Here is a 22,092-nt window from a genome sequence, read left to right on the forward strand (position 1 = left end):
TGCAAACGGTGAAGATGACGGTCCTCCCGAGATTCCTATTTGTATTTCAGTGTCTCCCCATCTTTATTCCGCGGTCCTTTTTTGAGTGGGTCAACAGAGTGATCACGGGCTTCGTCTGGGCGGGCAAGACCCCGCGAGTAAGGAAGGTAATGCTTGAGCGAGGTTGGGGAGAGGGCCAAACTTTAGCAACTATTACTGGGCAGCTAATATAGCCATGATCAGGAAGTGGGTGGTGGGGGAGGGGTCGGCATGGGTGCGTATGGAGGTGGCTTCATGTAAGGGCACCAGTTTGGGGGTGTTGGTAACTGCGCCTCTGCCATTCCCGCCGGCACGGTACTCCACCAGTCCAGTGGTGGTGGCGGCCCCGAGAGCTTGGGGCCAGTGGAGGCGGCATGTGGGAGCATCGATCTGGGCCCCAATCTGTGATAATCACCAGTTTGCCCCGGGGAGTATGGATGGGGGTTTCCGGATATGGCGGAGAGCAGAGATTGAGAGGATGGGGGATATGTTTATAGAGGGGAGCTTTCCGAGTACGAGGGCGTTGGAGGAAATGTTTGGGTTGGTGAGGGGAAACAAATTCAGTTATCTGCAGGTGCAGGACTTCCTTCGTAAACAGGTGTCAACCTTCCCGCTCCTACCGCTAAGGGGGATTCAGGACAGGGTAGTTTCCAGAGGGTGGGTAGGAGAAGGGAGCATCTCGGATATTTATAAGGAGCTAATGGGGTCGGAGGGGACGCAGACCGAGGAGCTGAAGCGCAAGTGGGAGGAGGAGCTGGGAGGTGAGATAGAGGATGATCTATGGGCAGACACGTTGAGTAGAGTCATCACGTCTGCAACATGTGCCAGGCTCAGCCTGATACAATTTAAGGTTGTTCACCGGGCTCACATGACAGTGGCCCAGATGAGCAGATGCTTTGGGATGGAAGAGTTCACCGGGCTCACATGACAGTGGCCCGGATGAGCAGATTCTTTGGGGTGGAGGACAGGTGCGCAAAATGTGCGGGAGGACCGGCGAACCATGTCCACATGTTTTGTACATGTCCAAAGCTGAGGGGATTTTGGCAGGGGTTTGCGGATGTTATGTCCACGGTGTTAAAAACAAGGGTGGCGCTGAGTCAAGAGGTGGCGATTTTCGGGGTGTCAGAAGACCTGGGAGTCCAGGAGGAGAAAGAGGCAGACATTCTGGCCTTTGCTTCCCTTGTAGCCCGGAGACGGATACTATTAGCATGGAGGGACTCAAAGCCCCCGAAGTCGGAGACCTGGCTATCTGACATGGCTAGCTTTCTCCGTTCGGAGAAAATCATCTTCGCCTTGAGAGGGTCACGTTAGGGTTCGCCCAGAGGTGGCAACCGTTCGTCGACTTCTTTGCGGGAAATTAATCGTCAGCAGACGAGGGGGGGGGGGGGGGGTAGTTTAGATTAGATTAGGGGGTCAATAAGGGTGGAACCTGTACAAGAGGTAAATGGCTTTTACACTATGTTTATGGTTTCATGTAAATTGTTTATTTTGTTGTCACCAAAAATCCCTCAATAAAATGTTTATTTAAAAAAATGGAAGATTTTAGCTTTGTATGCAATTTGGAAAACCTTTGATTCATTTGTTTGAGACATGTTGTCAGGTTCCTAAATGGAGATGGAAATAAAATCAAAAGGAGGTGTAAAAGTAAAGTTACATGTTCTCAGCAATATATGTTTTTGGATTATGTCACTAATAGTTCAGGGTTACTGCTGCTAATTGCAGTACCTGTTCTACAACCCACCTTGGATCAGCTAATTCAACACAAACGAGTGTTCAAAACAATTATTCTTAGCTCATCATTAGTGCAATTACCTGATCACCAGCGAGGATTTCAAGGTCCCTTTTCATTAGTCTAACAGATGGAAGAAGTCTCTGTATTTTAAAGAATTCAAAATCTCTGGAATTCCTCCCAAAGATCTTTTCCCTTCTGTTCATTTGATCCCATCTCCCAATACCACCTATCAGTTCTTCCTTTTCATTTTGATTCAGTTTTTGCATGTATGCAGATTAACCTTAATCATATAAAAGAAAATAATTTTGCAGCAATATGATTTTTTCCACAAATCTACTGGTAAAAGCTCTACCTTCTTGTGGGAATGTTTACATCAGCCAGGGTGTATAAAGGAGTTAGACTAGAAACAAGGTAATGAAGTCGTGGAAATGGAACCAGGTTCATGGTGATCTCATTAAGATCCATATTGAGGGATCCTTCAAACCTGGCGGAACTGCGGATGAAATAAACAAGATAAAATAAACAAATATAATTAACAATCTACACAAATTAGGGTTAGTTCAAAAGTTGTTCAAAAAACAGCTTGTTTTCAGTAGAAAAAATTACATTGCATCAACTACTAGCACACAACCATGGAATTAAACAAACAATGAGTAAATCATTCAATGGTCAAATTTACTGTCCGTGTTACTTATGCAAGATCAATCGTATCTCTGTAACTATGTGAAACATTGAACAGTAAATCTCACCTATATAAACAGAAGTACTAGATCTAACAAATACTGGTGGGAGTTCCCATTTTGCAATTAAATGGTATGGGCTCCATAAATGGTTTTCTATAAACTATTACATTCATGATACTAAAAATCAAAGAGAAACATTTCTGACCTATGTTGGGGGAGGAATACAAAGTACAGGGAATGTAGAGAGAGAAACAAAGGCAATTTCAAGCATTTGGTCAGTAAAATACCGAATGGGGACGCAGCAGGTTGCTGTGATTCTTTAATATATATGCAGGAACGAATTACATTTTACAGCATGCTTGAAAACCCACAAAGATTCAAAGTCTACTGATTTTTGGAGAACACTAGATAAACACTGTTCAATAAACATAATTCTTCAATTGATCAATGTTTACTAGAAAACAGTAAATAACACATTTGTTAAGGGACGGTTTTCTGTGGAGTTTTGAAGTACTCTACAGAATACAAGTTGGTTGCAATGAGATACCCCATTTCAGCAGAAGCCTTTTGTCCGGCACTCATCAGGACAGATTTGCAAGAATATCAATAGTAAATGGAACAACACTTAATACTGCAGAAGAGTGCACTGATTGGTTGGCAAGTGAACTCTAATCAATAGAGGCATTGACACGGAGAATGCACCTGGGAACAGTTAAAAGCCAAACTTTAAATTCAAACCAGGTAAGTAGACTCTGGATTGGTCAACGGATTGCCCTGGGGAATAAGCCAGGGAGTGGCTCTCCCAAAAGTTTTTCTTTAGTTGAAAAAGGCATAATGTATGGGCATGCTCCTCTGTCTGCAACTGGCATTTATAATGTACAATATCACAGCACAGCAGTCACAGTGGTGCAGGCCACTGACTTTACAACAAAGAGGTCAGCCATTCTGTCCACTGGGTTACTGCTCGCTGTTCAATAGAAGCAGTCTCTTGGAGTCAAAGACGATTTTCATCCACACTAAAAAGGAGTTCTCAGGTGACTGAGGAGTCCAATGCGTAACCTACAGTGTCTGTCATAGGTGGGGCAGACAGTGGTTGGAAGAGCTGGTGGGTGGGGTGCCTTAATTGGCAAGAGATTATTTTGTTGTCAATTGGTTTCACCTCGCTCTTGGCGATGAAACTAAAGTTGTTACGATCCCCTGGGCTAGTGCGCTATTAATTTCAGCCCCTGAGGTTATCTGAAAACCATCCCACTTGGGGATGACCCAATCACCGCCCGTTACCGGGCAGAATACGGCCTTTTTGCCAATTCATTAGTCACCAACCAACCAACCAATCGAACCAAATCCTTCAGATCGCTCATGGGTGCCAAAATGTTTGACCCCTCTCTGATGGCTAGCAGAGTGTACTCATTTGTAACTTGTGTTCCCCACTTCTCCTGCTCGACTTAAAAGATACATGTCCATTAAGCACCCATGGATCAAAATGGTAATAGTAAAAATAACGAAATTGGAAATAAGGGAATCAACAGAAAGGGCCCTTAGAGTTCAGCTCCTTGCCAGATGCTTTTCCTCTCACTTCAGGTGCTCATGGGCCAGGGATTCCCAGGTGTTGGTGGGGATGTTGTACGTTTCCAAGGAGGCTTTGAGGTTGTCCTTGAAGCATTTCCTCTTCCCTCCTTTGACTCACTTGCCATGTCGAAGCTCCGACTAGAGCGCTTGTTTTGGAGTCTCGAGTCAGGCATGCAGCTGATGTGGCTCACCCAGCAGAGCTGATCCAAGCATAGTCAATGCTTTGATTCTGGAGATGTTGGCCTGAGCGAGAACACCAACATTGGTGCACCTACCCTGCCAATGGATTTTGGAAAGCAAGCGCTGGTGTTACTTCTCCAGGGTTTTGTAGTGTCTGCTGTACGTAGCCATGTCTCTTGAGCCATATAGGAGATCAGTTATCACTACTGCTCTGTACACCATAATCTTGGTGCTAAGTCTGAGGTCCTAGTGTTCAAACACTCTCTTCCTCATGCAACTGAAGGCTGCATTCGCACACTGAAGTCAGTGTTCAACCTTGACATCAATGTCTGCCCTTGTTGACAATAGGCTCTCAAAGTGGTTCACTTTGTTCAAGGCCTCGTTGTGGACTTTGATAAGGGGGGGGGGGGGGGAGTGCTGTGAGGAGGGGGCAGGTTTGTAGAGGACATTTGTCTTACTGATATTTAGTGTAAGGGCCATGCTCACGTACACCTGGCTGAAGGTGTTGACGTTGATTTGCAACTCTGCCTCGGAGTGTGCAAAGACATGAGCATCGTCTACATACCTGTAGTTCAATGACAGGTTGGGACAATCTTAGATTTGACTTATAGGCGGTGGAGCTTGACCAGTTTCCAGTTCGTTCTGTGGTTTAGCTCCATTCCAGCGGGGTGCTGGCTGAGGATGAGATGCAGCATGGAAGATTGAGAAGAGCATTGGTGCAATGGTTCTGCCTAGCTTGACCCCATTCCAAATGTGAATTGGTGGATCGGTTGATCAAGGTCACAGCTTGCATGACATCATGGAGCAGGTGGAGGATGGTGACAAACCTTTGGGGGAAGATGAAACAGAGGGGGATGTTTAATAATCCCTTGTAGTTGACAGTTGAGGTCAAAGAAGGCCATGTACAAAGATTGGTGCTCTTCCCTGCATTTCTCTTGTAGTTGCTGCGCAGTGAAGATCATGTCCATTGTGTCCTTTAGTAGGTAGAATCTGCATTGCGATTCTGGGAGCCACAGGGAGAAGGCAATTAAGGAGGACTCTTACAACAAACTTCCCTGTGACCAACAGGAAGGAAATTCCTCTGTGGTTACTGCAGTCAGACTTGCCACCATTCTCAAAGATGGTTACAATTGTGCTGTCTCAGAGATCTCCTGACATGTATACCAAAATAAGGGAAATTAGGTAATGTATTCGTACCAGTAGTGCGTCTCTGCCAGGTTTTAGGGCTTTGGTAGGGATTCAATTTGCTCCTGATGTCATGCTATTCTTCAGCTGTCGATGGCCTTTTCTAGAGATGTTAGCAGGTAGCATGTGTGGGATGGAGTAGAGGTCTCCTTCCAGCGAGTGATGACTGCCTCTCTGTTCTTGGCCAGCAGCAGGGTAGGGTCTTGGTGCTTGGGCCATAGGTGGTCTTGACTGTGCTAGAAACCTGGGCGTCATGGTTGTCGGCTAACTGCTGGGTTTCCTATGCTTTCTGCACCCATCATGTGTTCTTTAGGTTGTGAGTATTTTGCTGAACCTCAGTCTTCAGCCCTTGAGGGCTGCCTTCTTGCTCTTGTGTTGGGTTGTTGTTTCAGGTTCAGAAAACCTCGTGCTTGCGGTTCATCAGCTCCTGGATCTCCTGGTTGTTCTTGGTGTTTCCTGGTCGAGTGACCAAGAATCTCTTTGCAGGTACTAATTATGAAAGACTTGAGGGCAGACTAGGCACTGTGGACAATCTGCGTCTCTGGGTCAGCGGGAGTTGTCAGGCTTGCAGTGAACCGCTGGCTGAATAGGGCTGTCTTACCAGGGTCTTTGAATGCCTTAGCGTTAATTTTCCTGCAACACTGTTTCTTATGCTGTAGCTGCTTTGCAGCTGCATTGATGTTGATCACAGATTGCATTAGATGGTGGTCTGTCCAGCAACTGTCGGCTCCTGTCCTTGCGGACGATGACGTAGTTGAGCAGTTGGCAGTGCTTGGAGTGAGGGCGTTATTTTGAGGCCTTGTACTCTCTGATGGAACAAGATGTTGGGTATGACAAAGCTGTGTTCCAGGCATTTTGTCAGGAACAGGGTAATCTTGGTGTTGGATGTTTCTAGCCCCTCTCTGCCAGAGGTCTGTCCTTCCAATCCTGGCTTTCAAGTCACCAAAGGAGGCTTAGTTCCCTGTTGGGACCCGTCCCACAGATTGTATGAGGCTGAAGTAAAGTTCCTCTTTGGACTAGTCTGCAGCTTCTAGTACTTTTCTTTGATTGCCACCTTGATGTGATGGAGGGACTTGAATGTTTTGTTGACCCCAAGAGCAATGCCGTTGGGAGTCTTAAAACTCCTGGCAGGGTCATCCATGATGGCAAGGTCGGAGGGGAAGAAGCAAAGCGCAATCCAAAACAAGTCCTCAACAGCGGATCAGACAAAAGATACTCGTATGGTATCAACAGCTGCGATGGCAGATGAAGGCTGCAGCAATAAGATCCCCAGTCGTCGAGGTTCCCTTGCCACTGGAACAACCCTCTGTCAAGAACCATGTGTCTGATGTGCAACGACATAGACATACCCATGTTAGAAGATGTCCCGCACCAGGCATCTACCTCGAAGAAACCAAAACACGCCCCCACAGACAAGCCCTGCGGTGATTGGCAAGAGGTGACGGGGACAAGATTCAGTCGTCTAGCTCTTGGAGTAGGAATAGGCGAGCATTTCAGCAGCTTCCTTCATTACTGAGCAGCCCGTTTCAGGATCCACTTTGCTCACCTGTATGGGGAAAGGGCTAGAAAAGATACCCTAAAAATCACCTGTTCCATCTCCAAACTGGCTGGAAAATTACATCCAGCAGGCTCACCTACTTGCAGTCAGAAAATCAAAATTAAACTAAATTTCAGAACCCGGAATATATGAATACCAGCAATCTAGACTCCAAGGACCAAGCCCATCTCCCTGGGATACCTGCCAAGTGTGCGGTCGAAGATACGACTCATCAGCCACGCAAGGACCCACAGAACCCATGATCAGTAACACAAAGTTTCTAAGGTGGACAACCAGACTTGTTAGCGAGTGATCACTGTAGAAGGAGCTTCTAGTGTGGGGATGTATGTGCTGAGGACTATAGGGCACTGGTTCTGGGCTAGAGTGAGCTGAAGGATCATGAAGCATTTGTTATTCCACAAGGAAAGTCTCGGAGATGGCTAGCTGCTTTGTTTTTAAGGGTGAAACCAACCCCTTGAAGATGGCGATCATCTGCTGGTTTATCTTTCCAGAAGATGTAATTGCCACCTTGTTTCTTGACCTGGCCAGGTCTCGCTTAGAGTGGCGATGTCAATGTCAAAACATCGGAGCTCCTGGACAACGATAGCATTTTGTCATTGCTGTCTGTTGCTGCTGGGGTTCTTCATCAGGGTCCTGAACTGTATTTTAAGGGGTGGAAAATGCCTGTGCAACGTGGAGTGGTCGATGCCCTCCAGCTACCACATGTGCTTGATGAAGCAAGGCCTTGGTCCAGTGGCAAGGAGATCAAAGACCGACTGGAAACCTGGCTCTGCTGTACGGACCTAGTTCATGCATATTCCTACTGTCCTTCTTTCTCCTTCCTACATGACAGCTCTCCCTGGGTTTCATAAAATGCTCTGATGGCTTCATAAGCTCATGAGGTTGGCACTGGCATCTTGCTGTTAATGGATATTTTGCACCTCTCTCGTTAAGAATGGCCCCACTGTTGCTTCTCGCTGCGAATGGCCCTTTGCTCCTCTCTCACTCTTCCACATATTGGTTACTGCCTCCAGGTCCTATTTTCATCCACTGCTCAATAGAACACGGCTACTCTAAGATAGGTTCAATAGAATGTGATTACTCGGAGTCCACTTGAGCCTTATCCTTGAATCTTTCATTATTCTTTCATTTCAAATACCCAATTCAAATTTAGATTATTGAGTTTCCACCTCAAAAGTCATGTATTAGTAAGACAGTCAATGATATAAGAATATTCAGGAGTCTAGTCTATTTGCTATCAATTCAACCACTGAAAGCAACTAATTACCTGTTCAAAATCATTCACAATGTTGAAGAATGGAGAAACTTCTTTTAAATCTCTCCTTTTGGTTCCGGTAACGAAAACCTCAATTTTGCAAATCTTGCTTCAAAACTATAATCTTTTATTTCTAGTAATATGCTAGTGAATCATTTTGATCTTTCCAAGTTTTATTATCCTTCTTCAAGCAGGATTCTCAAAATACACAATTCTTCAACTGCAGCATAACTAATCTTGAGCAAAGGTCAACACCACTTACATATATATGAATAATGTAACTGGCTTGGAAGATAAGAAATAGGAGCAGGAATGGTTCACCCAACCTGCTCCACCATTCAATCAGATCACGGCTGAATTTCTACATCAACTCTAATTTGATGTATGTTTGCTTTTATAGTCAATGTCACCATGTATAAAACCCAGAATCCCGAGCGGGATTCTCCACTCCCACGCCGAAGTGGCCGCACCGTCGTGAACGCCGTTGAGGTTCACGACGGTGCGGAACGGCCCCGGTCCAGACCGATTCAGGCCCTGACAATGGGCCAGTATCGGGGCCGCGTCATCTACCCACGCCAGGCCGCGTAAAAGCGGCGCCGCATAGATGACGCGGCCGGCGCCGCATAACGGACATCATCTGCGCATGCGCGGGTTGGCGCTGGCCAACCCGCGCATGCGTGGTTGCCGTCCTGTCCAAATCCGCCCCGCAAGAAGATGGGGGACGGATCTTGCGGGGCCGTGGAAGGAAGGAGGTCCTCCTTCAGAGAGGACGGCCCGACGATCGGTGGGCACCGATCGCGGGCCACCCCACATTCAAGGTGACGCCCGGTGCAGGATCCCCCTTCGCCCCCCCACAGGCCGCCCCCCCCACAGGCCACCCCCCCCAGCGTTCACACACCGCCCACGACTGCAGCGGCCAGGTGTGGACGGCGGCGGGGGGAACCCGCCGTTTTGGCCTGGCAGCTCGGCTCATCCGGGCCTCAGAATAGTGGGGGTGCCGGAGAATTGCCATTTTGGGTGTCTCTGGCGATTCTCCGGCCTGCGAAACTCGACCGGACCGTTCCTGCCGCTTGGGAGAATCGCGGGAGGGCGTCGGACCGGCGTCCCCGGAAATTTTGGCGGCCCAGGCGATTCTCCCAACCGGCGTGGGAGTGGAGAATCGTGCCCCCCATCTACCCTTTTGCTGACTTTTCTACCTCCACCTCCTAGTTTATAGACCGATGTAACTGCACTGTCCAATCTCTCTGCTCCTCTGCCATAAGAGTTTTACCATTCCCGTACCAGCCTCCCCGAACAGGCGCGGAATGTGGCGACTAGGGGCTTTTCACAGTAACTTCATTTGAAGCCTACTTGTGACAATAAGCGATTTTCATTTTCATTTATAGTACCCTTCCGTTCATTGTTCCTTTCCCCAAAATACTTCACATTCCTCTGCAATGAACTTTATTCTACATGTTTACCTACTCTGAGGACATATGCAAAATATCATGCAATTTACCAGTTTGTCCTCTCCTTAATTTGGGATCAGAAAGTGTCATCAGTGCCACACAAGAGCTAGCAACAAGCATCTTCTAAAAGAGAGAATCTAACTATCTCTCCTTGACCTCGAATGGCATTGCCATGGCTGAATCTCCAAACTTCCAACAGCAGCACCTTCCAAACCTGCAACCTCCACCACCTAGAAGAACAAGGGCTGCAGATGCATAGAAACACCACCATCTGCACATGCCCCTACAATTGATCAGAAACTATTGGACCAGCCATACTGTGACTCCAAGAGCAAGTCACAGATTAGGAACTCTGTGAGAGTAGAGGGATATGGGCCAAATGCGGGTAAGTGGGACTAGCTTAGTGACTAGCTGGGCGATGTGGACAAGCTGGGCCAAAGGACCTGTTTCCATGCTGTAAACATCTATGGCTCTATGAACTCACCTTCTTGACTCCCCAAAGTCTGGCCACCATCTACAAGGCTTAAGTCACAAATGTGATGAAATACTCTCCAATTATATGCAGCTTAAAGAAGCTCGACAACATCCAAGATAAAGCAACCCACATCGATTCACCACCATTCACCACCTTAAACATTCACTCTCTCCACCACCAACAGACAGTGGCAAACAAACCATCTACAAGATACACCGCAGCAATTCCCCAAGTTTCTTTCAGCAGCACCTTTAGGGATTCTATGGGCCACAACGACTTTGGGTATTTCTCGATGAATTATTGGTTAATTCAATTGTTTTTCAACTCCGGGTCCGGGGGGGGGTGGGGGGGCATTTCTTCCAGACACCTTTGCAGTAAAAATTAGCTCAGGAAACCACAGACCCGGGTCCCTGGCAATGTGAAGCAACGGTGCTAACTACTGTGCTACCATGCTGCCCTTGTATCTTGCTGGAATACTATAATTATTAATGATAAATGTTCACTCACCTGGTCAAATTGAGCAGCAAGTTCGCTACAATATTGTTCATAGCATCAAATGGTTTTTCCTGCCGTTTGACTTCATTCTGACCAGAAATCAGTGTACTTTGCAGTTTTATTGCAGATGCTAATTTACGAGAGTTGGCCATCTGATTGATTTTGTTGACAATGTCAATCAATGACTGGTTTTAAGAAAGAAAAGATAAAGTTTAAGGAAAGTGGATTTTAACATTTAGTTCCATATACAAAACATAGTTACATGCGTGACAGATACAGGCCTAAATCTTTGTGGGGAGGCAATGAGGAAGTGGGGGTAGCGTTATGGTAATTGAGAAAAAGGCAGGCTATCTGAAAGCTCTGTTGAATTTAACGGAAAGTGCTGATTTAAAAAATATATTCTCTATTTCTTGGCCAGAAGTCAGCCAGATTGTGTTGAACAAGAATGGAGCGATTGGAGGCTGGGTTGAACATAATGGTGGCTGTGGTAAGGGGAAAATCGGCCACTTGAAAGAAGGAGAGCAGGTTAGCTGAGGTGTGTCAGAGAAAGCACCCCTGCTTCTCCTGGCCCACAAAGAGTCCTGTAAAGGCACTTACCTACAGCTTTGACAAAGAGTCATCAGACTCGAAACGTTATCTCCTTTCTCTCCCTCCAGATGCTGCCATTTTCTGGCATGGTTGCTGAGATTTTCCAGCATTTTCTCTTTTGTTTCAGATTCCAGCATCCGCGTAATTTGCTCTTACCTACAGGTCTGGCCTTTCTCACATCCATTCAGTTACCAGGTTTCCCCAAGTCCTAGGAATAACAAAATCTGGCAATTTTAAACTAAATATGTATCATCATTGGAAGTGAGTAGATGTGGCCTTTATTGGTCCTCTAGTTGCCAGGATATAATTGCTGTCAGAACAGTAATTTTGGTTATTAGACTCAAATATAGCCTCTTCTTGTTTAATTAATGTAGGAGTCACTGACAAACTGGCATTTTTTGCCCATCCCCAAGTCCCCTTACTGTGTTGGCTTAGCAGCCTACTTCAGAGGACAGTTAAGAGTCACTCTTCTATGAAAGCAACATACTGCAGATGCTGGAAATCAGAAATGAAAACAGAAATGTCTGAACTCTGAACCAGCTGTCTAGCCCACTAAGCTTTGGCTACAGAAAGGATCAAAATTCCCTGAAATGCTAGGTTTAGTGACTAGCAACCAATGAACATTGTCTCCTATTAAGGCACCAACTTAATATCTAAGTTGAAGTTTATACTAAGCACTTGAACCATAACTAAAAATAGGGGGATGAGTCCGGACAAAAGGGATTTTGGATGTGCCTGGCTGACAAACCCGAGTGATGAGGTTGGCGTGGTGGAAGAGGTGGAAAATGGGGAGAGTTTGAGATCTTGCAGATCCGGTGGGCACTGGGGACTCCAAAATCAAGTTATCACCCCATTCCCAACAGCTGCCTGCATTGTGAAAGCTGCCAGATAACATGCCTTGTCTCCGTCTTCTACTGCTTCATGTAAAATAGCAGTGGAGTGGAATGAGGTCCTTAAATGGCCATTAATTGACCACTTAAGGGCCTCAATAAGCTTGGACAAGCTGCCTGTCGCATTCCACATCCAGCATAATATGAGACAATTCGGGCAGGTGGGTGGTGGGAAGGCCAGCAGCTTTGTTTTATGAGCAGCTCCCCCCACTCCCCCCCCCCCACCCTTCATACAATGCTGTGGGCGGCGAGTTACAAACTTCGGCCCACTGTTTCACTCTCCACAGCTGCTGCCCAATTTAAATATTTCCAACATTTTTGTTTTTCATATGGGCTCGGTCTTTCATATCAATTTAACTACTTGAGATATGGATTTAAATCCTGGGCTATTTTGAGTTGAGAAACTTTAGCAACACTCCTATGCCAACCTAGTGCCAACTTATGCCAACTCATGCCTGCTTACCTACCACCCTTTTCCCTTACAACCTCCATGCCAACTCTATTTGCATTCTGTAACCCAAGTAAACACCAAATTTGACAAAAATACTTGTATTTCTGTGCTAAAGCACATTTTTCAATGCTGTTCACATAAAAGATGCAGTTTGCATCATTCACAAACAAGGCGATCAATGGACAGTTACAAACTTTCATGAACAATGCTCAATAATCAAAATCGATAATAAATGTTGTGAAGAAAATAAATGATTCTAAGTAACAAATTATTGCCAATGTGTCAGAAATGCAGAGCTAGCAGAATTTTCAGCCCCATGAACCTACTCCTGAGAAACAGTCCCAGATGGTTAGAAAGCAATCCGGAGCTTAGGTGTAATGGGAGTCATGCCCTTGAACCCCAAAGCAGATTGGAGGCAGTACAGGGCTGCTGGGTGCAGAGGCAGGTTGTGGGAAAGGCCAGCCTTGATGATCTGGTACTTCATCCCAGCTGAAAAAACAAACAATGAAGCAAAAATCATCCCTCCAGCCCTCCCACACACTCCCTGTGCCCCAACCATGCCAACCATACCAATCCATGCCATCCCATCTGCTGCACCCAGCCTCCATGGCCTCTCAAACTATCCATGTCAACTTCTGCCCTCACCCCGTGACATTATAGCTCCTATGCCAACCTAGTGCGAACTTATGCCAACTCATGTCTGCTTACCTACCACCCTTTTCCCTTACAACCTCCATGTCAACTCATCACCATGGGTGATGGATCACCAGGACCCATACTGGTAGGAAACAAAGTAAATCTCAAAGTATTTATTGATGAATTCACCATTGAAGAAAAAACACTTTCCATTTATAAACCTTCATTCACTAAGTTTAAATTACTTCAGTTGCTTAATCTCTTATAACAATAAGCATTTGTATTCAGTCAGTCCCACTTCATATAAGCACTCAAGAGTTGATAATTAACTTGTGAACTGATAGGCAGCCCACTGTGATAATGACTGACTTAGTCATGCAGCATTAATTCTATATAAATCAATGGATCGAGTGAAATAGCAAGCACTAATTTTCTTTAACACTGCAGTTAAATATTTAAAAGGCAGGCGATTTAATTGCCTTGATAGCTTTCTTGACTGCTCCCTTGACAGTTTCAATGAGCCTGACAGATCTAATAAGTGTATCCACTTTTTACATAGTTTGATGACTACTTTTAACATTCCCAAAAGTTCTGCACCAAGCAGACATCTTGGGACAGAATTTTCTATTTCTATGGGTCAGCATGTGGTGCCTTTAAAATTTAATGTAGCAATGTGTGTGCCTAAACTGTGATTACATTCTAAAACACATGCCCGAACATGTACTTGGCGGAAAGTTGAAGAATTAACCCCAACCAACAGAGCTGATACTGAATATTCACTTAAATTTATAAGACTTTTTCACCATTTTACGATCTATACTCAAGACTATTCTATCATTTACAGATTATTTTCATGTTGTATTTACTAACCAGGCCAAATAAGCATTTTGTAGTCTGTATTTTATAATCTCACGTGCTTGAATTAAGGGTTATTACATAATTAAGAACCATCTAGAAACAGGTGATTGACCAAATAGTGTACCTCATCAAGTTGTAACCGAACTAATTAAATCAAGTAATTACATTAAGGCTGAATTTAAAAGATAATGGCTGGGATTTTCCACCCACTCTCAAGGTGTGTTGATTTCTGCTTTGGATGGGCATCAAATCAAATATTTTGGGACAAACTCAACATAAACTTTGACCAAAACAGAAAACAGACAATTGTGCAAAGTCAAATAACAAAACACACTGCGAAAGAACATGAATGTGTCAAACTCTAATTCAAAACAAAATCAAATCAACCAATTATGAATGTACACAGACAAGGTCGAGATGCGGTACTGACAATTTAGGGGGTTGTAACTGCTCTAAAATACATCTTTCGCCAGCTAGTCATGTACTGGATGCTCCCAAGGTAAAATCTGAAAGAATTACTGTCAAAGGAAGAACTGGTGGACAACCTTGCTACAACACCAACCTGATCACTCATTTGAAGCTGTACAGTCTATTTTGTGTTGTTAAAGTAATGCGCACTTTTCCCTTTTAAAATGAACTACCTTTTAATTTACTTTTCTTTCCCTTATGGTTAAGTCTTGAACCACAACATTTATTGATTTTATTATGTTAATTTGAAGTTAGATAACTGCATGATTAAGAATTAAAATAATTCTACATAGAAACAAATCTAGTCATCAGCTGCTTGTCCGATATCTGGTTTGTGACTTCCCATTTTTTAATTGGAGGTCAAAACCATCATCTCCAACTCCCAAAACTCTTGTTATCCCTCACAACAGGCTCTATCTCCAATTTATGCTGAACCAGAATTTTTGTAACCTATATAGCCATCACCTGAGCTATAATCCTTTCCACCACAATAACCACCAACTTCCATCTCCATAACATTGTTTATTTCTGACCCCTTCCCAAGTTCGCCTAGTGCTAAAATCCTCCATACTTTTGCTCTTGCCGTACATGACTATTCCATTACTCTCCTGGTTGGCTAACAACAGCTCGTTCACAAACACCTCAAATTAAAATTTACATTCTTGCGTTCAAAGCCACCACAGCTTTGGCTCTCCGTCTCCATAATCTCTTCCAGACTGGTGAACTTTCAATAACCCTTGTTTCTTCCACTTTGGCATCTCATTTACCCCATGCTTTTTGTCCCTCCATGGGCATCCATGCTTTCAGCTGCCTCAGCCCTCAGCTTTGGATTTCTCTCAATAAACTTGTTCACTTCTCTCCTCCTTTGAGAATGGGCGGGACGGTAGCACTGGTTAGCACTGTTGCTTCACAGGCACAGGGGCACAGGTTCGATTCCCGGCTTGGGTCACTGTCTGTGCGCAGTCTGCACGTTCCCCAGTGTCTGCCTGGGTTTCCTCTGGGTGCTCTGGTTTCCTGCCACAAATCCCAAAAGACGTGCTTGTTAGGTGAATTGGACATTCTGAATTCTCCCTCAGTGTACCCGAACAGGTGCCGGAGTGTGGCGACGAGGGGCTTTTCACAATAACTTCATTGCAGTGTTAATGCAAGCCTATTTGTGACAATATTAAAGATTATTAGATGCTCCTCAAAGTCTATATCTTTGACCAACTTTTTACTCCCTTATCTGAATATTTCCTCAGTTTTGGGGACAACTTCTTTCTGAATTACACTCCCATTGGCATGTTTTCCTACTTAAAAGATACTATTTAAATGTAAACTGTTTGTAAATCCTTTTAAAGATGTATTCAAACAATTCTTATGCATACCTGGTTTTCAATAGGTAAAACACAATCTGCATGCTCAGTCAGCTCTTTCATGGCAAGAACACTGTTGTAAGGTGAAGTGATAACATCATCCTCAGCAGAAGGGTAGACAGAAGTAACAAATCTGTAGACTTCTGGAAACTCATCCTCTAAAAGGTTCAGCACAAAGGTACCCAGACCAGAACCAGTCCCTAAAAATCAATTTCTGTTAAAACTCAAATCTCAAGTTAAATTAGAAATCAAATTTATGTTACAGATGCTCAAAACGAATTGTCCAAGATTCAATTGAGGAAATAGATAGCTAACTTTGATTTATGTTTGCAGACAGGTTGGGAGACAGAAGTTAGAGAGAGAAAAGGAATGTTTTCTCAATGGATCGGAGCCAGGGCTTCAGCTTTTCATCATATGTATTAATGACTTAGATGATGACAAAGAGCATTATGGATCCAATTCTTCAGGTGAGCAAGTTGTGTAGATGGAAGAAATAAATTACAAAGGGTCATAGAAAGGCGAGTCTGCAAACAATATGGCAAATGCAGTTTAACATGGGAAAGTAAGAGGTCATCCGCTTTGGGCCTAAGACAGACAAATCTGAATATTTCCTTAATGGTGAGGGATTATGAGTGAGGAAGGATCAAAGTGATTTGGATGCCCATGTACACAAATCATCAAAGCTAGTGCAAATGTACAAAACAATATCAAAAAGGATAGTACAATGCTATCATTTCTCAAGAGTTGAAACAAAACCTTGCTGAGTGGCCATCTGGAGAACGGAATTCAATTTTGGACACTGAACCTCAGGAAAGCAAATTAGGAAAGGCACAAGGAAGATTCACCAGGCGTAAAGGGTTCAATCGCGAGAACAGGTGGCATACATGATTTGTATACCCTTGAGTTTAGAAGTTGGGGGGTGATACAATCAAGATATTTAAAATGCTAAAAGGTGTTCAACAGATAAGATACAGGTAAATGATTTTCACTGGTGGCAAGAGGGGATTATGTTAAAATTAGAAATAAGGCATTCAAGAGTGAAAATAAGAAGCAGTTTTTCATGTACAGGATGATGGAAATCTGGAATTTGCTTCCCCAAATGCCTGTGGATTCTGTATTAATTGATATATTCAATATGGAGATAAGTACATTTTTGATGGGGAAGGGTATCAAGGAGTGCAGAACAAGGGTAATTTAATGAAATTAGATATACAGATTAGCCATGAACTAACCGAATGGTGGAACAGATTAGAGGGCTGAATAGACTTCTCTTGCTCTTATGCCCCAGTAAACACTTGCATTTGTTGTAGAGCGTAAAAACTGTCATTCAATTATATATTCAGAGCAAATAAGAGACAGTGAAATATTGGTAATGTCATTGGACGAGTAACCTGGAGGTCCAACTCATGCTCTGGGGACATAGGTTCAAATCCCACCATGGCAGCTGGTGGAATTCAAATAAAATCTGGAACTGAAAGCTGGTCTCAGTAAAAGTGACCATGAAACGCTCATCGATTGTCATAAAAAACCCATCTGGTTCACTTATGTCCTGTCGGGAAGCAAGTCAGCTATCGTTACCTGGTCTTGCCCAAATGTGACTTCAGACCCACAATAATGTGGTTGACTCTTAACTGTCCTCTGAAACGGCCGAACAAGCCGCTCAGTTCAAGGGCTATTAGGGATGGGTAACAAATGTTGGCCATGCTAGCAATGCCCACATTTGATATTTTTATTTTTAGTAAATTCAGATGGTTAAAAATTAGTCATTTAGTTCTAGTTTATAAATCAATGAAAAATAGGAATAGGCAGTGGTTGAGGAAGGCTTTGTGAAGAGTTATTACTCACCTCCACCCATTGAGTGAATTAAAAAAAAACACTGCAAAGAATCACAGTGCTCAGCTGTTTTTCGGAATACATCTAGAATTTGGTCACGGTATTGACAACCATACTGTTTATGCCCAACTGCCCTGTGGGGAAAAATAAATCAGAAAGTATACATGAACTACCAGAAATTTACGTTACCCCCAGCAGGATCAGACGGGAGGGGCGTGAAATTGCATGGACAGAATTATCCCCAGGGAATGTAGTGGCTGGGCACTATAATTTTCTAGAGACTATCTGGATCAGTGATTTAACTCAAGATGATTCATTTAATTCAGATTGTTCCTAGATCAATAATTTAGACTCCCAGGTGTTTTAAGAAGGTTGCAAATCTGTTTCCTTTTGACTTATTTCTCGTCACCAAGAGCAAAAAAAATGCCTACGTTTTCAAAGTCTACTTGCTTATAACATATCCGACCATTAAATACAAGAAAAATGTTTGTAACAAGACGTCTGTGTTACTGAAGTGTTGTTAGTAGTTTGCTTAAGTTATTGAAACACCTCCTGATCACAAAGAATGTTGACAAAGGGAAAACAAATTATCAGTTAGCACATTGTACATACTATATCAAAATCATAAAATACAGCCCTATATCTTTGCCCAAATACAAATTTAAAATAAGTAAATTAGCATTTGTAGTCTTTGACAGGGAGCAACAATAGATAAGTCAGTATCAACCCTAATGTGTATGTAAAATACTGCAGATATTGGAAATCAGAAATAAAAACTCAAAATACCAGTAATACACAGAAGGTCTGGCAGCAACTGTAGAAACAAACCGAAACACCGTCAATATTCCAGGCTGGTGTTCTTTCATCAGAAGAAAAGATTTCCAACCATTTACTCGGTTTCCCGCTCCATAGATGCTGGCAGATCTATGCTGTACGGTTCCAGCATTTTCTGTTTTTAGTTTAGTCAGTTTCAATACCGAGACAAGGTGAGAAGTCATTTAAAAAGGCAAACATTTTTTAATATATCTAGTCGGAAAGGTTTTTGGATGCTGTGCTGAGCTTCATATAGTGCGGTTCAGACCAAATTGAGAATTACGACATTCAATCTCATCTGGGACAGACATGTATTAGGGTTAGAGGGAAAACAACTAAAATGAATCAGTGTGTAAACACTACAAGTTACAAGAAAAGAAACGATCAGACGAGGTCCAGACTAGAGAGAAGGTTGGCAGGGAGAATCTCATTAAAATACTAAATAGTGCACATAAAATTAAGCTACTTATGCTAGGTCAAAACAAGAGAAAAAACATATATGAATTAAATGAGTAAAAACTAAATTTAATAGAAATATTCATTAAAAAAATTCTAACTCAAAAGGGTTTACCATGTAAATAGTACAGGCAAAAGACATTAGGAGCATGCAAAATGTAGTTTGATGTTAGATTGGGAGGGATGGTATCTGGTGCATCCAAGAATCTTGACTCATCCTTGTTTTTTTTTTCTTATATTTGCCAGCCTTACCAATTATTTCCAGAACCTGATACGTCTGTTATAAGTTGTTTACTGTCAAAAACATCCCTCAGTGGACCCTGGAGTAGTTCATTAACAACACCTTCTTCCATATCAATGAGTACTGCCTAGAAGACAAAAGAAAACTTTCAGGAAATTCGATTTCCACCATTATCCAACCATGATTTGAATTTGTTGAATGAGATTACATTTAGATGATATTAGGGGCAGCATGGTGGCGCAGTGGTTAGCCCTGTTGCCTCACGGCATTGCGGTCCCAAGATCGATCCCGGCTCTGGGTCACTGTCCGTGTGGAGTTTGCACATTCTCCCAGTGTTTGCATGGGTTTCGCGCAGAGGGCAGTAGAGCGGAGCTGCTGATTGGTGTTGCACGGGAAATTTGCATACCTCTGATCTGGAGATTTAAAAAGAGCGGGAGCTGCGAGTCGGAGCGGAGATTTAAAAAGAGCGGGAGCTGCGAGTCGGAGTGGAGATTTAAAAAGCGCGGGAGCTGCGAGTTGGAGCGGAGATTTAAAAAGAGCGGGAGCTGCGAGTCGGAGCGGAGATTTAAAAAGATCGCGGCCTAGTTTCGGGAGCCGTTCGGAGGAGGAGGAGCAGTCTCTGTCAGGGAGAGAACCTGAGAACATCTAAGACCCTCAGAAGGTAAGTAAGTGATTTTTACTCATTTTTACTTTTATTACCTTTTCAAATTTGTGTGTGTGGGGGGGGGAAACTGAAGTAACATCACAGAAAAGCTGTGACCTGAGTGGCTGGTTGGGAATCTACACTAAATTAAAAAATTAAGCATTGGTAACTAATCAAACATAATTACTTAATTATAATTTAGAGGGGTATCTAAGCCAGAGATAAGAGAGTACCATATTTAGCTTTCACATTTATAGTAGAAATCTAGTGCTAGGAAACAGATAGTTAACAGTAACTTTAAAAAACTTTTTAAAAAAAACTTTGAATTTTAATTTACGAATTAATTGACGCAATGTCAGTTAGAGGGGTGCAGTGCTCTGACTGTGAGATGTGGCAGGTCCGGGAGGCTTCCAGCGTCCCGGATGGTTACATCTGCAGAAAGTGCACCTAACTGGAGCTCCTCACAGACCGCATGGTTCGGTTGGAGCAGCAATTGGATGCACTTAGCAGCATGCAGGTGGCGGAAAGCGTCATAGATCGCAGTTATATAAATGTGGTCACACCCAAGGTGCAGGCAGAGAAATGGGTGACCACCAGAAAGGGCAGGCAGTCAGTGCAGGAATCCCCTGTGGTTGTCCCCCTCTCGAACAGGTATACCCCTTTGGATACTGTCGGGGGGGATAGCCTATCAGGGGAAAGCAGCAGCAGCCAGAGCAGTGGCACCACGGCTGGCTCTGATGTTCAGAAGGGAGGGTCAAAGCGCAGAAGAGCAATAGTAATAGGGGACTCTATAGTCAGGGGCACAGATAGGCGCTTCTGTGGACGTGAAAGAGACTCCAGGATGGTATGTTGCCTCCCTGGTGCCAGGGTCCAGGATGTCTCCGAACGGGTAGAGGGCAAACAGGCAGAGGTCGTTGTACATATTGGTACTAACGACATAGGCAGGAAGGGGCATGAGGTCCTGCAGCAGGAGTTCAGGGAGCTAGGCAGAAAGTTAAAAGACAGGACCTCTAGAGTTGTAATCTCAGGATTACTCCCTGTGCCAAGTGCCAGTGAGGCTAGAAATAGGAAGATAGAGCAGCTAAACACGTGGCTAAACAGCTGGTGTAGGAGGGAGGGTTTCTGTTATCTGGACGACTCGGTGCTCTTCCGGGGCAGGTGTGAACTATATAAGAAGGACGGGTTGCATCTAAACTGGAGAGGCATAAATATCCTGGCCACGAGGTTTGCTAGTGTCACACGGGAGGGTTTAAACTAGTATGGCAGGGGGGTGGGCACGGGAGCAATAGGTCAGAAGGTGAGAGCATTGAGGGAGAACTAGGGAATACGGACAGTGTGGCTCTGAGGCAGAGCAGACAGGGAGAGGTTGCTGAACACAGCGGGTCACGTGGCCTGAAGTGCATATGTTTTAATGCAAGAAGTATTACGGGTAAAGCAGATGAACTTAGAGCCTGGATTCGTGCTTGGAACTATGATGTTGTTGCCATTACAGAGACCTGGTTGAGGGAAGGGCAGGATTGGCAGCTAAACGTTCCAGGATTTAGATGTTTCAGGCGGGATAGAGGGGGATGTAAAAGGGGTGGCGGAGTTGCGCTACTGGTTGGGGAGAATATCACAGCTGTACTACGGGAGGACACCTCAGAGGGCAGTGAGGCTATATGGGGAGAGATCAGGAATAAGAAGGGTGCAGTCACAATGTTGGGGGTTTACTACAGGCCTCCCAACAGCCAGTGGGAGATAGAGGAGCAGATAGGCAGACAGATTTTGGAAAAGAGTAAAAACAACAGGGTTGTGGTGATGGGAGACTTTAACTTCCCCAATATTGACTGGGACTCACTTAGTGCCAGGGGCTTAGACGGGGCAGAGTTTGTAAGGAGCATCCAGGAGGGCTTCTTAAAACAATATGTAGACAGTCCAACTAGGGAAGGGGCGGTACTGGACCTGGTATTGGGGAATGAGCCCGGCCAGGTGGTAGAGGTTTCAGTAGGGGAGCATTTTGGGAACAGTGACCACAATTCAGTAAGTTTTAAAGTCCTGGTGGACAAGGATAAGAATGGTCCTAGGATGAATGTGCCAAATTGGGGGAAGGCTAATTATAACAATATTAGGCGTGAACTGAAGAACCTAGATTGGGGGCGGATGTTTGTGGGCACATCAACATCTGACATGTGGGAGGCTTTCAAGTGTCAGTTGAAAGGAATTCAGGACCGGCATGTTCCTGTGAGGAAGAAGGATAAATACTACATTTTTCGGGAACCTTGG

At 44.2% G+C, this 22,092-nt stretch overlaps 1 protein-coding gene across 2 annotated transcripts in view; it reads right to left on the reverse strand.

Moving 5' to 3' along the window:
- Window positions 1–22,092, reverse strand: part of tube1 (tubulin, epsilon 1) — a 42,289-nt gene that overhangs the window by 13,600 nt on the left and 6,597 nt on the right. For both annotated transcript variants that reach the window (XM_072499414.1, XM_072499413.1), the window contains exons 5-9: window positions 19,199–19,314; window positions 17,690–17,811; window positions 15,857–16,044; window positions 10,611–10,783; window positions 2,103–2,243 (exon numbers count right to left, since the gene is read on the reverse strand). In XM_072499414.1, the coding sequence (XP_072355515.1) occupies window positions 2,103–2,243; window positions 10,611–10,783; window positions 15,857–16,044; window positions 17,690–17,811; window positions 19,199–19,314 (740 nt within the window). The remainder of the gene's footprint in view (window positions 1–2,102; window positions 2,244–10,610; window positions 10,784–15,856; window positions 16,045–17,689; window positions 17,812–19,198; window positions 19,315–22,092) is intronic.

The sequence above is a fragment of the Scyliorhinus torazame genome, chromosome 4 (genome assembly GCF_047496885.1).
Source record: "Scyliorhinus torazame isolate Kashiwa2021f chromosome 4, sScyTor2.1, whole genome shotgun sequence".
NCBI lineage: Eukaryota > Metazoa > Chordata > Chondrichthyes > Carcharhiniformes > Scyliorhinidae > Scyliorhinus > Scyliorhinus torazame.